Genomic DNA, 14,382 nt, shown 5'->3' with positions numbered 1-14,382 from the left:
GCCACATTTGGAGACCCCTGGAATAGATAGATAGAGAAAGAGAGGTAGAATAGATAGATAGAGGGAGAAGGAGAGAAAGATAGAATAGATAGATAGAATAGATAGATAAAGAGGTGGAATAGAGAGAGAGGGAGAGAGAGAAAGAATAGATAGATAGACAGATAGATAGATAGAATAGATCAAGGGTCTCCAAACTTGGCCAGTTTAAGACTTGTGGACTTCCAACTCCCAGAATTCCTGAGCTAACATGACTGGAGGAGGAATGCTGGGAGTTGAAGCCCACAAGTCTTAAAGCTGTCACATTTGATGACCCCCTGCTCCAAACAATAGTTGGAGCCCGTGGTTCTTGCCCTGCTTCCCTGTAATCCTCCAATTAAAATAACAAAATCACACCTTCCTTTTTAAGGCAATCTTTGGAATTATAGTTAACATAGCTGAGATTTCCTGACAGTGAGAACAATTGATCATTGGAATAACTTGCCTCTAGAAGTTGTGGGTGCTCCAACATTGGAAGTTTTCAAGAAGTGATTGGACAACCATTTGTCTGAAATAGCACAGGGTTTCCTGCCTGAGCAGAGGGTTGGACTAGAAGACCTCCAAGGTCCCTTCCAAGTCTATTATTCTGTAGCTCTCAGGTTGATTGCACTGCATTGCTTTAAAGCAGTGTTCCTCAACCTTGGCAACTTTCAGATATGTGGACTTCAGCTCCCAGAATTCCCCAGCCAGCAATTCTGGGAGTTGAAGTCTACATATTTTAAAGTTGCTAAGTTTGGAAGACACTGCTTTAAAGCATTGTGAGGGTGCAGCAGAGATGGATATATTTTGCAATCCTAACTTTAAAGTACACTAACAAAATGCTTAGCGAATGCTCACTTTGTGTGGGTAAGCAAAACATATTCTAAATAAAATATTTTACTTGCTTCATTGGACTACTTTTCTTCCCGAATGCTGTCAGATAACCTTCGCTGGAAGGCTGATAAAACTCAAAATTCAGCACTATAGATTCTGATTTGGGAAATGGGTAGGCCTGAATTCTTTTTTACAAACCAGATTTATTTGGGGAATTCAAGGGTGAGAGATTGTGGGGTGAAGGGAGGATATGTACTTGTGCTCTTCAAATCCTGTCTCACTTCCCTTTCTCAAATCTACAGTCTCCAGGGAGCAGATGCGAGCGTGACTCATTGGATTTAATGGGCTGACTGCTTTAAAAAAAAAAACTTTTCTAAAGAAAAATGGGATATGGCTAGACTGCTGGAGAAGGACTGGCGGAACCAGGGGGAGCGATGAAAAGAGGCATCAGCCTAGAATCACTACATAGTCACCAATGAACTAAATCCAACTGCTCTTGACTGCCATTGATCTTTATTTAATTCTAACCAGGTGCCAATGTGGTTGAGAAGATTCTTGCACAAAGGCGTTTAGTAATAAATCAGTTAAATTGAACCGTAGTGTGTGGGCCTGGTCTTTTGCACCTAACATGGGCACCCTTAGCCCTCTGGCTGGCTGAGATGTCCTCATTTCCCCAAGTTTCCCTGGTGGTTCTCCCTGGCCTTGCTTGTCCAATCGCCCACTTGCCTCCGAGTCCCAGGTTGGGCATTGATGTCCAGCTGGGTTGCTGAGGAGAGAGAGAACCAGGAAACCTATGTTTTATGATGTCACGGGTTCTAGGAAGATGCAAGAGAAGAAGCAGCACCTGAGCCTGCCAGGAGATGGGATGGCAGCTCTTGCCAATCCTGGTCCTTGCCATGTTGCAGGAGAAGCTGGCCCCTGAAGGCGCTTCGCCAGACGAAGGGAACACCTGCGAGTAAGTGGCAAAGGAGGGCTCTGTATGGCTGCCCTGTGGGTAACACCCCTGTCCCATGGGAAGAATCCCTGGGCTTCTGCCTTCTGCCAGATGTGACTGCCATATCTGCAAGGCATGACAGGTACTGAAGCCAGAGATGGGGCCAAGCAAACAATCCAGATTAATAGCATCAAAACTCTGGGAAAGGAGAACTTGTGTGTGATGATCTGGGCCAAGGCACATAGGCAACACAGTCAGCTGATAGCTCAAATCACCCCTTTGTTGATCCAACTTTCCCCCAAACGCTCCCACATTTATGGCAAGTCCTAGAGCAAAGTGATCTCTCGATCTCTCTCCCTCCCTCCTTCCTTCCCTCCTTCCTTCCCTCCCTCCTTCTCTCTCTCACATACAAACACACACACCTCCAGCAGTCTCTGGCTGCAAGTAGTCCATCAAAGTGCTATGAGCACAATGGCTGCAAAGTAAGAAATCCAACGGGGCAAGGGAATAAGTCAGTGAGTCCAGGAAGCAAAGGAACACGGCAATTAATCCAGGAAGCAAGAAATAAAGCAAGAAGTCCAGGAAACTCCAAACATCAGCAACGGCACACAAAACTCCAAGAATTCATTTATTTTATTTTATTTATTTGATTTGTCAATTGCTTACAAGATAATAGCTATAAGTATATACATAGTTATGAATACATGAAATGGGTACATATAAGAAAAATAAAAGAAACTATAGGACAGGGACAGTAGGCACGTTGGTGCGCTTATGCACGCCCCCTACAGGCCTCTTAGGAAAGGGGTGAGGTCAATAGTAGAAAGTCTAAGGTTAAAGTTTTTGGGGTTTGGGGAAGAAACCACAGAGTCAGGTAGAGTATTCCAGACATTGACCGCTCTGTTGCTGAAGTCTATATTCCTGCAATCAAGTTTGGTGCGATTAACCTTGAATTTGTATCTATTGTATGCTCTTGTGTTGCTATGGTTGAAGCTGAAGTATTCATTGACAGGTAGGACATTGCAATGTATGATTTTATATACCATACTTAGATCAGACCAAAGACGGCGTAATTCAAGGTTTTCTAGGTCTAGTATTTCAAGTCTGGTGGCAAAAGGTATTCTACAATGAGTAGAGGAGTGGAGAACTCTTCTTGTGAAATATTTCTGGACTTTCTCAACTGTGCTAATATCAGATACGTAATGTGGGTTCCAGACCAATGAGCTATATTTAAGTATTGGTCTAGCAAATGTTTTGTATGCTCTAGTTAGTAATGTGATATTAGCAGAGAAAAAGCTACGTAGGATTAGGTTAACAACTCTTAATGCCTTGTTGGCTATGTAGTTACAGTGGGCTCTAGCACTTAGATCATTAGAGATGAGTATTCCAAGGTCCTTTACAGAGCTTGGATCATCAATAAGGTCTTGACTATTCAACTTGTATTTTATTTTCTGATTTTTTTGCCAATATGTAAGACAGAGCATTTATTTGTTGAGATTTGAAGTTGCCATTTATTTGACCATTCTGATACATAGTCAAGATCTTTTTGTAGGGTAGCAGTATTGTCTGTGGTATTGAACAGCTTTACATCATCAGCGAAGAGAATGCAGTTGCTCTTAATATGATCACAGAGGTCATTTATGTAGAGTATGAAGAGAGTTGGTCCTAGAACACTGCCTTGGGGGACACCACTATTGACAGGTACAGAATTTGATAGGACACTCCCAATTTTGACCATTTGTTGTCTGTTTGACAGGAATGCTTCTATCCAGTTATGCAGGTGTCCAGAGATACCATAAGATTTTAGTTTTAGGAGTAGTTTGTCGTGTACCACTGAATCAAAGGCTTTACAGAAGTCTATGTAGATTGCGTCTATTGCTTTGCCCTGATCGAGTTGTGTAGTCCATATGTTTTTGCAGTGTAAGAGTTGCAGATTACAGGATAGTTTTTTCCTGAAACCAAATTGTTTATTGGAGAGTAGGTTATTTGTCTCTAAGTGGAGGATAATGGATTGGTTAATAATTGATTCCATGACTTTACAGGTGACGCAGCATAAGGAGATTGGCCTGTAATTTTCGACTAGGCTTGGGTCTCCCTTTTTGAAGATGGGGATGACCGTGGCTTGTGACCATAGTTTTGGCAAGGAGCTGGTCCTGAAAGATTTTTCAAAGATTATGCTTAGAGGTTTGGCTATGGCAGTGGATAGCTTTTTTAAGAAGTAGGCACATATTCCCTCCGGTCCAATAGACAGAGATGGTTTTAGATTGCATAGTGCTTTTTCAACATTATCTTCTGTAAAATCGATATGTATTAGATCATTGTATTTGTCTGTGGTTCAGCTAGGAAATACTGGGCATGATCCATTGCTGTTTACAAATACTGAGCCGAAGAATGTGTTAAAGATGTTGGTTTTAATGGTGTCGTCGTTGCAGTCTTTACCATTAGGTCCTTTCATGGGTGGGATGGACCTTGAGTCTTTTAGTTTGTTGTTTACAAAATTGTAAAAAGTGCGAGTGGAATTGGTGCATAGAAGGTTTTCCTCTTGTTTAATGTGATAATTGGTGCATTCAGTCTTTATCTGGTGGCATAAATTTTTGTATCGGCTTTTGAAATTGGCAATGTGACCAGATTTGTTTTTCCACCAAAGTGATTTCTTTTTGGATTGAAGTTTCCTGATTGTTATGGGTAATCTGTTTTTTTGTTTGTTTTGGGAGTTGTTGGTACATATAGTTTGATGACTCTTTTGACTTCAAGTAAAAATTCAGCATTTGTTCCTGACAAATGCCCCTCCCCATAGCATCTTCTTAAGTCTCAATCCCCGATGTGCCATGAAGAGGGGCAGGGTGCTCTCCTCCCAGTTGTCGGGTTGGTTTGCGCTGTTCCCACCTCTTCTCCACTCTCCGTGCTCTGGGATCAGGAGGGAGCGGTCCTTGCTCATCGCCTGGGCTCCTTTGCTCCTCATTTCCACTGCCTGCCCTCTGTTGGCCCCATTCCCCCCTGCTAGCAAGCTGTCCCACTCCTCAGGGGCCTGGCCTGCCTCCTCCCCACATTCCTCCGAAGCCAATGAAGCCAACCCCGCTCCCTCCATCTCCCTCGGCTCCAACTCCAGCTCATCTTCCTCCGCAGATTCAGGCTCCGACAGGGACATGACATTGTGCTCCCGGGTGGGGAGGGTCGTTATTTACAGCTTTCACCTCCTGACCATTCTCTGTTTGTGCTTCTCTTCAGTGGCGTTTGTGGACGGCGTCCGTTGGCAGCCAGCCACACCCTGCTGCGGATTGTGGGGGGCACAGATGCTCTCCCGGGAACGTGGCCTTGGCAGGTCTGCTTCCAGATACCATCGCAGTTGGGCTACATCAATGCCTGCGGAGGAACCCTGCTCAGCGCTCGCTGGGTGCTGACTGCCGCCCACTGCTTTCAGCTGGAAGAGTAAGCAAAAGAGTGGCTGCCTCTCGGGGGCGTGGGGTGTCGGTGGAATGCGGCAGGACCCTCCAACCAGGCAGCCCAGAGCCCTGTGGGAGTTGAGTCCATGGTCCCTCTTCTGCTTAGCTCCAAAGACCTCCGGAGGCTCTCAAAGGTCCCATCCTTCCTTCCTCTCCAGCGTCCTTTCTCAGTTTGACCTCTTTCATTCGGGAATTTGATCTCTCCAGAAAGGAGGAGAGCAAAGGTCAGGCCTCTCGCTGTAGTTAGGCTGAAGTAACTTCAGATTAATTACCACCTTATGATTTCCCAAATAAACTCTTTCTTTCTTTCTTTCTTTCTTTCTTTCTTTCTTTCTTTCTTTCTTTCTTTCTTTCTTTCTTTCTTTCTTTCTTTCTTTCTTTCTTTCTTCTTTCTTCCTTCCTTCTTTCCTTCCTTCTTTCTTTCTTTCTTTCTTTCTTTCTTTCTTTCTTTCTTTCTTTCTTTCTTTCTTTCTTTCTTTCTTTCTTTCTTTCTTTCTTCTTTCTTTCTTTCTTTCCTTCCTTCCTTCCTTCCTTCCTTCCTTCGTTTCTCCCTCCCTTCCCTCCCTCCTCCCCTCTTTTTCTCTTTCATGCTCAAATGTTTCCTTATAAAAGCTACACTCTTATCTTCAGTGTCTCTCTCCTTTTACATTAGTTTAAATGAAGGAAGGAAGGGAGAAAAGAAGGGAAGGAAGGAAGGAAGGAGAAGGAGATGGGGAAGGAAAGAGAGGAAGACAGGGAAGGAGAGATATGGGGGAGGGAGGGAAGGAAGGAGAAGAAGGCAGGGAAGGAGAGAGAGAAGGAAAGAAACAAGGGAGGGAGGGATGGAAGGAGGAAAGGAAGGAAAGAGAGGGAGGCAGGGAAAGAAGGAAGGAAGGAAAGAAAGAAAGAAGGTTGGGAGGGTTGGGGGGAGGGAGGGAAGGGAGGGAGGAAGGGAGGGCTGTCCAGATTTTCTGTTTCTGTTGTCCTTAGCAGCAGAGCCTCCTGCCCTGTGTCCAGTGCCCTCGGCAGACCTGTTGAATGGATCTGTGCTTTGTTCCAGTGAGATATCATGGTACAGGGTGGTGCTTGGGCTAAACCGGATCTCCCAACCTGGTCCTGATGCCCAGAACCGCTTAATCAAGAGGGTGATCAACCACAAGCTATACAAGAACGAGCTCAACAGCACAGACGGAGGGATCCGACACGACATTTCCTTGGTGGAATTGACTGAGCCGGTCAGGTGCAATGACTACATCCAGCCAGCTTGTTTGCCAGACAAGAGCACGACGATCTCAAAGCTGACCCAATGCTCTATCAGTGGCTGGGGAACCATGGAAGTCAAAGGTGAGAGACTTGGGGGGGGAAGGGGGCCCTTAAAAGGGTGGCTTAGCTCAGGGGGGTTAGAGTCGATGGGTCTCCGGCAACTCCAACATGGAGCAGCGTCCCACAGTGGAGCAGAGGCTGGTCGTAACTGTGCATTATTTTCTCCTGCTTGAAAATAATGAAAACAAGGTGTGAAGGCCCTGAAATGGTCTCCCCACTGGAGAAGGCAGGGGAAATAACAGAATAGCAGAGGGGATCTTGGAGGTCATCTAGTCCAGTGGTCAGCAACCAGTTGGCCAGGGACCACTGCTGGTCCGTGAGAAAATTTGGGTGGTCTGCAGAGAAATGTCCCCCCCCAAAGCAATTAATCCAGGCTGCGCAGGAACACAAGGCTGTCCCACCCACATGGCCCACGGGAACACAAGGCTTGGTTGCTTGCATTGTGAACAACACGAGGTAGTGAAGGGAGGGGGGAAAGGGCAGAGGGGGGGAACTTGCCCCACTCGTCCCATGTGCCTGGCCTGGCCACCGGGCTGCTTCTTTCTGCTTCTTTCTTCTTCTGCTTTTGGCTTCACACAAGGAAAGCAGCCAAAGTCTTTCTTTCTCTCCCCCAAACTCCACCAGAAATGAGTCTTTGGGACCCTGCGAGGCCTCCTGCTCCAAGAGGCTGTGCCGGCAAAGACTCATTTCTGGCGGAGTTTGTGGGAGAGAAAAAAAGACTTCTGCTGCTTCTGCTGCTCTCCTTGCATGAAGCCAAAAGTCTCTCCCTGTCTCTCTCCCCCTGAGAATGGAGCTGGAGACGGTATCCTGCGATCCCAAATAAAGAATGATCAACCGGTAGGAAAACGGGGTGGGGAATTTTCCTGAAGACTTTTTGGGGGATTTTCCCAGGGTCTCTGGTCCAAGGGATTTAAAATGATAAGTTTGGTGGTCCCTGAGGTCCCAAAGGTTGGCGACCCCTGGACTAGACCAACACTCTGACCTAGCGGGAGACCTAGGCCATTTCGGACAAAGGGTTGTCCAATCTCTTCTTCCAAACCTCCAGGGATGAGGCACCCTCAACTTCTCAAGGCAATCCGTTCCACCAGTTGATTGTTCTCGCTCTCAGGAAATTCATCCTTTGTTCTAGGTTGGTTCTCTCCTTGAACATTTTCCACCCTTTGCTTCTTCTTCTTCTTCTTCTTTTTTTTTTTTTTGAAAATTTTATTTGGGTTTTCACAAAAACAAAATACAAATAAAATGAAAATAGCATGGTCCCAGGATATCACTTCTTCATACAGACACAAGCTCAATTTCATGCTCATTTTTATGTTCTATTCCATATCTTATTACTGTTTTATATTTTCTGCATAGTTTTCCCCCTCTTTTAATTTTCTCAACTTTATTTTAATTATCTCATCTCAATTCAAATCATTATATTTATACTTTTGTCTGTCCTGTTGCAATTTCATATTGTCTTTTCTCATTAAACAAAATTTCCCCTGTAGTTACTAATTGGAGTATGACACCTTTATATCTTTTAATTTTATCCATTCAAACTCTTATTTAAGCTTCAATGTATACCTTTAAAATTATAGCATTCAATATAATACATAACTTCCAATCGAATTCTGCTTGGTACATTCTTAAAATACACACTATATTCTTAAAAAGAAAAGATTATATATATATGTAAATAAACACACATTCCATTCCAATTCAATTCTATCATTAATATTCATTAAAATCTTAACATCTTTAACATTTCATTTCAATTAAATATCATACTTCCTTGGGAACACTTATAAACTTTCCATAATTAATTCTCCCCCCCTCCATATTTCTCACTTATATTTTTATAAATCATTAATAATAATTAAAATGTTTCCATCCTTTCCTAATTTAATTATCTCATTCACTTTAATTCATTTATTTCTTAACAAAAATTCCACTACATTACAGTGAATATTTTATCCATCATTTTAGTCATATTTTCTAAAATTATTTCTATTTGTAATATAACAATGCTATCTTATGTACCTTTGCAGAATCCCTTTTACAATTAAATTTTCACCCATTATCTCTAAACAGGCTTATGGTTTCAATCCTTATATCTTTTCCCTGTTTTTCTATATCTTGTTTCTGTCTTTTACAACTTCTTTTCCTTACCTTCTTCCCCCTCTTCTTCCCCCTCCCCTTTTTACCACCTCGTGTCTCTATTTCTAATTCTCTCATCTGTAATCCCCTCTTCTGTTGCTTTCTAATATTATACTTATCTTTCAAACTCTTCTTCTTTTTGGTTGCTTTTTCTAGTCTTAAACCCTTCACTCTTTTCCTCCCCTTTCCTTTTTTTCCCCCACTTAAAATTATTTGGTCATTAAAGATGGCTTCTTCTTTGTCCCGATCTTCTTGTTCTGCAAGCGTTTCTTGTTCTCATAGTTCCAGATCTCCATTTCTAAGAATTGAAATATGAAGCCAAAAGAACTTCTCCCTTCTTGTGCATCTTCTTTCCATTTTTAAAGTTCCATTTTCAGTTCTTCTAAGAGTGATACCATTTTAAAAACTTTTAAACAACCACCCGGTTAATTTTAGTCATTTAGATGCAAAAACCAAAAATCATCAAGTAATCCAAATAATCCAAGGCTGTTTCTTCTTGCTTCTTTTTTGCACTTTCTCTTCCTAGGGTTCTATTATTTTGTTGCCAAATTTCAGTTAGAATGTATCTTTGGGGAATCTTGTTAAAGTTTCATTGTAAGTTCCTTTTAGTTACAGTTCCATTCCTTAGTTCCAGGCAGTCTCCTCCATTTTTCCAGATCCTACCCTTTTATTCTTTTTTTTCTCCTTTCCTGCTTTTAAAATTTTTTAAATATTCAGAAATCTTTATTATCCCTTTGACTTTTATTTTCAGCTTAAATGCCTATTAATGTCAAAGTGGATTTTTTTTTCAATTTCTTGCTTAAGTCTCTTAGCTGTCAGTATATGAAAGGGAAGAGAAAAAAAACCCTAATCCTTTTCCTTTTTTCTCTCCTTCGCTGCTTCAAAATCTTCTTTGGGAACAATGGTATTTATTTTAAATTCCAGGGTACCTTACGTTGTTGCTTTTTCAGTTTAACCTGGTCGACCAAAACTTTCTCTTCTTATCTTCCTCCTGTACATTCTTTTTCGGTTTAGTTCTTCTTTGAGGTGGCCATTTCTGACCACCGCTGCAACCACCTTCGGGAAAGGGAGTAATGTCCAGCTGGGGAAGAGAGATGCGGCTCTCCTCGACCCTGCTGGCAGTCTCCCCCCTCTTCACCACCTCTACGGGGTGGCTTAGCCCCAAAACCAGCCAGCTCGGGGTACTCCGGCAGCGAGCACAGATAGAAACCACGCATGATCACGGATTTCGGTCTGTCCCCGAAGAGACTCAAACCGGAAGCCATTCCACCCGTTGCTTCTTGTCCTGCCTGTGTATTAAATATGTATTAAGATGGAAGAAATAGCTCAAGTCAAGCAAGCTTCGAGAGAGGCACACGAGAGAGGAGCATCCTAACTCTGCATCTGTGTGCAAAGAGTTGTAGCTGACGTCACTTAAAAGAGCCTTAGGAGAAGAGGCGTCTCAGGCAAAGATGGCCAGGAATTGACCTAGTTGCCCAGACAAACCAAATCATTCTCTTGACCATAATATGGAAGTGGTGTCCACTTGCCCTCTTCCAGCACATGTTCTTGACTTCCTGGTGGGAAACTCTGGATTCCTAGGTTCTAGAGTTGAGTTCCTGAATTCGTGGTCCTAATGCCACAAAGAAGAGGGGGTCAACCTATTCTCTAGAACAGGGGTCTCCAACCTGGGCCACTTTAAGACTTGTGGACTTCAACTCCCAGAGTTCTTCAACCAGCTTTGTTGGCTGAGGAACTCTGAGAGTTGAAGTCCACAAGTCTTAAAGTGGCCAAGGTTGGAGACCCCTGTTCTAGAGCACCTGAAGGCAGGACAAGAAGCAACAGATGGAAACTAATGAAGGAGAGAACCAACCCAGAACAACCAAGAACAATTAATCAATAGAACGGCTTGCCTGAAGAAGTTATGGGTGTTCCAACGCTGGAGGTTTTTAAGAAGGGATAGGACAACCATTTGTTTCAATTGGTATACAGTCTCCTGCTTAACAGGGGGCTGGACTAGAAGACCTCCAAGGTCCCTTCCAGCTCCATTTGTAAGGCGTCCAGAAAGTATCCATTCAGCTGCCACTGTTATTCTGTGGTTCTGGTTCTCCACGGAAGAGAGGGTTCCATCCCATGAGCCCTTGGGCTTGGGACAAATGCAGGCTGGTGATTTCTTCTGGCTTCTCTTCACAGCCCAAAGACGGCCAGATGTGATGCAGGAGGGGGTTGTTAAACTCATACCTTTCCGCACATGCAGCAGCTTGACCTGGTGGAACAAGCGTGTCCGACCTGAGAACATATGTGCTGGACATGAGAGTGGAGAACTTAGTACATGTCAGGTAGGTGGATCTAGGCTGGTCACTTAGTTGGGCCCAGTGTCCTTCAGTGACTTGAATAGAGTTCCAAAGGTTGGCCTCTGGAATATTTATTTATTTATTTTACTTATCTATTTGATTTGTCAATCGCTTACAAGATAATGGGTATAAGTATAAACATGAGTAAGAATACAAGAAATAGGAACTAATAATTGGGGACAATAGGACAGGGATGGGAGGCACGATGGTGCACTTATGCACGCCCCTTACAGGCCTCTTAGGAATGGGGTGAGGTCAATAGTGGATAGTTTAAGGTTAAAGGAATGGGCGGTTAGAGGATGTAACAACAGAGTCAGTAATGCATTCCAGGCAATGACCACTCTTGCTGAAGTCTTACTTTCTGCAATCAAGTTTGGAGCGGTTTACATTGAGTTTGTATCTGTTGTGTGCTCTTGTATTGTTGCAGTTGAAGCTGAAGTAGTCATTGACTGGTAGGACATTGTAGCAGATAATTTTGTGTTCTACGCTTAAGTCCAACCGTAGGTGGCGTAGTTCAAGGTTGTCCAAGCCCAAAATCTCAAGCCTGGTGGTGTAGGGTATTCTGTTGCGAGTAGAGGAGTGGAGGACTCTTCTCATGAAATACTTGTGCACTCGCTCAATGGTACTAATGCCCAATATACAGTGCGGATTCCAGACAGATGAGCTGTATTCGAGTATTGGTCTAGCAATGTATGCTCTAGTTAGCAATTCAATATTTCCAGAGGAGAAGCTTCGTGAAATTAGATTTACAGCTCTTAAAGCCTTTTTGGCAATGCTGTTGCAGTGAGCTCTGGCGCTTAGGTCATTTGATATGAGTACTCCAAGGTCCTTGACAGAGTGAGGATCATCGTCGATGTTAGGCCTTTCTTCTGGAGCATGCTTCTAATTTTGAATGTTTTCTCTTTCTTCCTCTAGGGTGACAGCGGAGGGCCTCTCATGTGTAGGGAAGAAAGGTCTGAGAGGTACTGGGTCATCGGAGTCACCAGCTGGGGACCAGTGAGATGTTCTGAAGCTCGGAAGCCAGGTGTCTTCACCTCCACACAACTCTATGTTGACTGGATCACAGCCACGACCAAGGAGAATATTTACAAGGCTACTCACAAGCCAATACTGGCTGAGGTTTGGCCTCATGCCAAGCCAACATCCCCGATCCAAGCCACCACCAAAAACATGATGTGGAAGCATCCTAAGCCCCTCCCCCCGCCTAGGCCTCCAACTTTCCCTTCACTCACACCTGGTCCCATGGTTCCACCTTCTTCTCAGTTCACCTCAAGGCCCAGGCTTCCCCCTCAGTACGTACCTGGATTTAGGCCTTACCCTAGGTTCACACCTGGGTACAGGCCTCCACCGTCCTCTAGGTTCACAGTTGGTCCCAGGCCTCCACCTTTCCCTCGGTTCACACCCGCTGCCAGGCCTCCTCCTAGGTGGAAGCCCTCACGGTGGTACTTCATGCCTGCCACACCATGGTACTTACTTCCTGGGGCAAGACCACCGAAGTGGGGAACCATGACTCCTTCGTGGAGAAGAACCCATGCTACTCATCGTCCCTGGACAGGGCCTGCCCTATGGGGGATGACACTACCTTTGAGGACAACTCCCAGAAAGTGGCATTATAGGACAAGGGCTCCTGGGAGGTTTCGGGTGACTTGGGCCTCACGTCAATTACAACTGCAACCAAACCAAAAAATATCACCCCCTGGTCATCATGTCTCTCACAACTGGAATCCAGGTTTTGCCCAATCTGGCAGTCAGTCTCGTATGCTCTTGCCCCCCAGTGGACCAGAAAGTGGGTAGATATCTTTAAGAGAAGCAAGAGAGAAGAGAACAGGAAGGAAGAGACTCCAGTGGTGATGGCCTGGTCCCCATCCTTATTTGGCCATAAACCAACTTCTTCCATTGGGATCCCCAATCCCAACTCCTTGTTCTTTCCAAGGTTCCTGGTTGAAGTTAGGCAACCTTGCAACATGGACTTCGCCTTCCTGTCACTAACTTTCCTTGGAATTTCTCATAGGACTTTATTTATACTTGGTTCTTTAAAGTGTACGTTGAAATAAAAAATATATATCGGATGTTTGTGGTCTGGAATTATACACTGGGAAATTAAACCTCTTCAGACATATGTAAAAAATGGTGCCAAGATGGATTAGAGGAATGAGAAAGGAATTTCCGTTTTCCTCCTCCTGACAAAGTCGAAGCCAATGAGAAGGTGGGTGAACGTTGATGGTATGGAGATGATGGAGGATACATTGTCCTTCTCAACAGAGGAGATGTCCTCTTGCACAGGAGACCCTTTTAGATATTTGTAGACTGCTATTATATTTCTCCTCCATAATCCCTTCAGCAAATTATCCACGAGATCCTTGGTGCTCTCTAAACTTGGTTGTTTTTCTTGCAGACATTTCATGATCCAACTAAGTCATATCAACGATATTGATGAGGATAGCATTGATGATGTTACCTGGTCATGAAACATCTGCAAGAAAACCACCAAGCTCAGAGACCACCAAGGATCTCACAGATGACCTCCTCCTCCTCCTCCTCCTCCTCCTCCTCCTCCTCCTCCTCCCTCCTCCTCCTCCTCCTCCTCCTCCTCCTCCTCCTCCTCCTCCTCCTTCTCCTCTCTACAGGCCCTCTTCCTTTCTAGCATTGATGATGTTCCCAAATTGGGTCATGAAACGTCTGCAAGAAACCACCAGCTATGCTGGATGAGGAATTCTGGGATTTGAAGTCCACAAGTCTTAAAGTTGCCAAGGTTGGAGACCCCTGCCCCAAAGAATAGCAGCTTATGGGGCATGGATACTGTATCACCTGCGTCTGGAGAACATTAGAGGCAGCAAGCTTGGGTTGGAAGACTTTGCAAGTCCCTCTCTCAGTAGACTGAGTGGCAGGACTTGGCTTCAATTGGCAGAAACTGAAGCTTTGGTATTGTTCTTACTGAAAGTAGGTGAGGAGAAGGCAAAACTGGCTGCACACAACCAATTTCCTTACATCAGTGTTTCTCAATGTTGGCAACTTGAAGATGTGTGGACTTCAGGATGCCAGGGTTGAGAAGCAGTTCTTCGAAGCTTTCCCAGAACAAACCACAGATAAGCAGACCTTCTTTTCATTTGTCAAAAGAGAACCCAGCACTAGAAGAAGCAACAGATAGAAACTAACCAAGGAGACAAGCAACCTAGAACTAAGGAGAAAGTTTCTGACAGTGAGAACGATCAACCGGTGGAACAGCTTGACTCCAAAAGTTGTGGGTGCTCTAACGTTGGAAGTTTTTAAGAAGAGATTGGGCAGCCATTAGTCTGGAATGCTCTAAGGTCTCCTGCTTGAGCAGGGGGTTGGATTAGAAGACCCTCAAGGTCCCTTCCAACTTGTTATTGTGTTATTCTGATGG

The 14,382-nt window shown here is 44.2% G+C and overlaps 1 protein-coding gene across 1 annotated transcript; it reads left to right on the top strand.

Moving 5' to 3' along the window:
- The first annotated feature begins 1,709 nt into the window (after positions 1–1,709).
- Positions 1,710–12,613, top strand: LOC113427776 (acrosin-like). The gene is made up of 6 exons (XM_087969169.1): positions 1,710–1,804; positions 5,012–5,212; positions 6,266–6,549; positions 10,837–10,982; positions 11,913–11,993; positions 12,422–12,613. Exons 1-6 carry the CDS (start codon positions 1,710–1,712, stop codon positions 12,611–12,613), a joined length of 999 nt encoding a protein of 332 aa, XP_087825295.1.
- The last annotated feature ends 1,769 nt before the right edge of the window (positions 12,614–14,382 follow it).

Source organism: Notechis scutatus, chromosome 6, assembly GCF_049901735.1.
Source record: "Notechis scutatus isolate UNSWTSFEM ecotype Mainland chromosome 6, rNotScu1.2, whole genome shotgun sequence".
Lineage (NCBI taxonomy): Eukaryota > Metazoa > Chordata > Lepidosauria > Squamata > Elapidae > Notechis > Notechis scutatus.
This window is presented reverse-complemented; position numbering and strand designations above follow the sequence as displayed.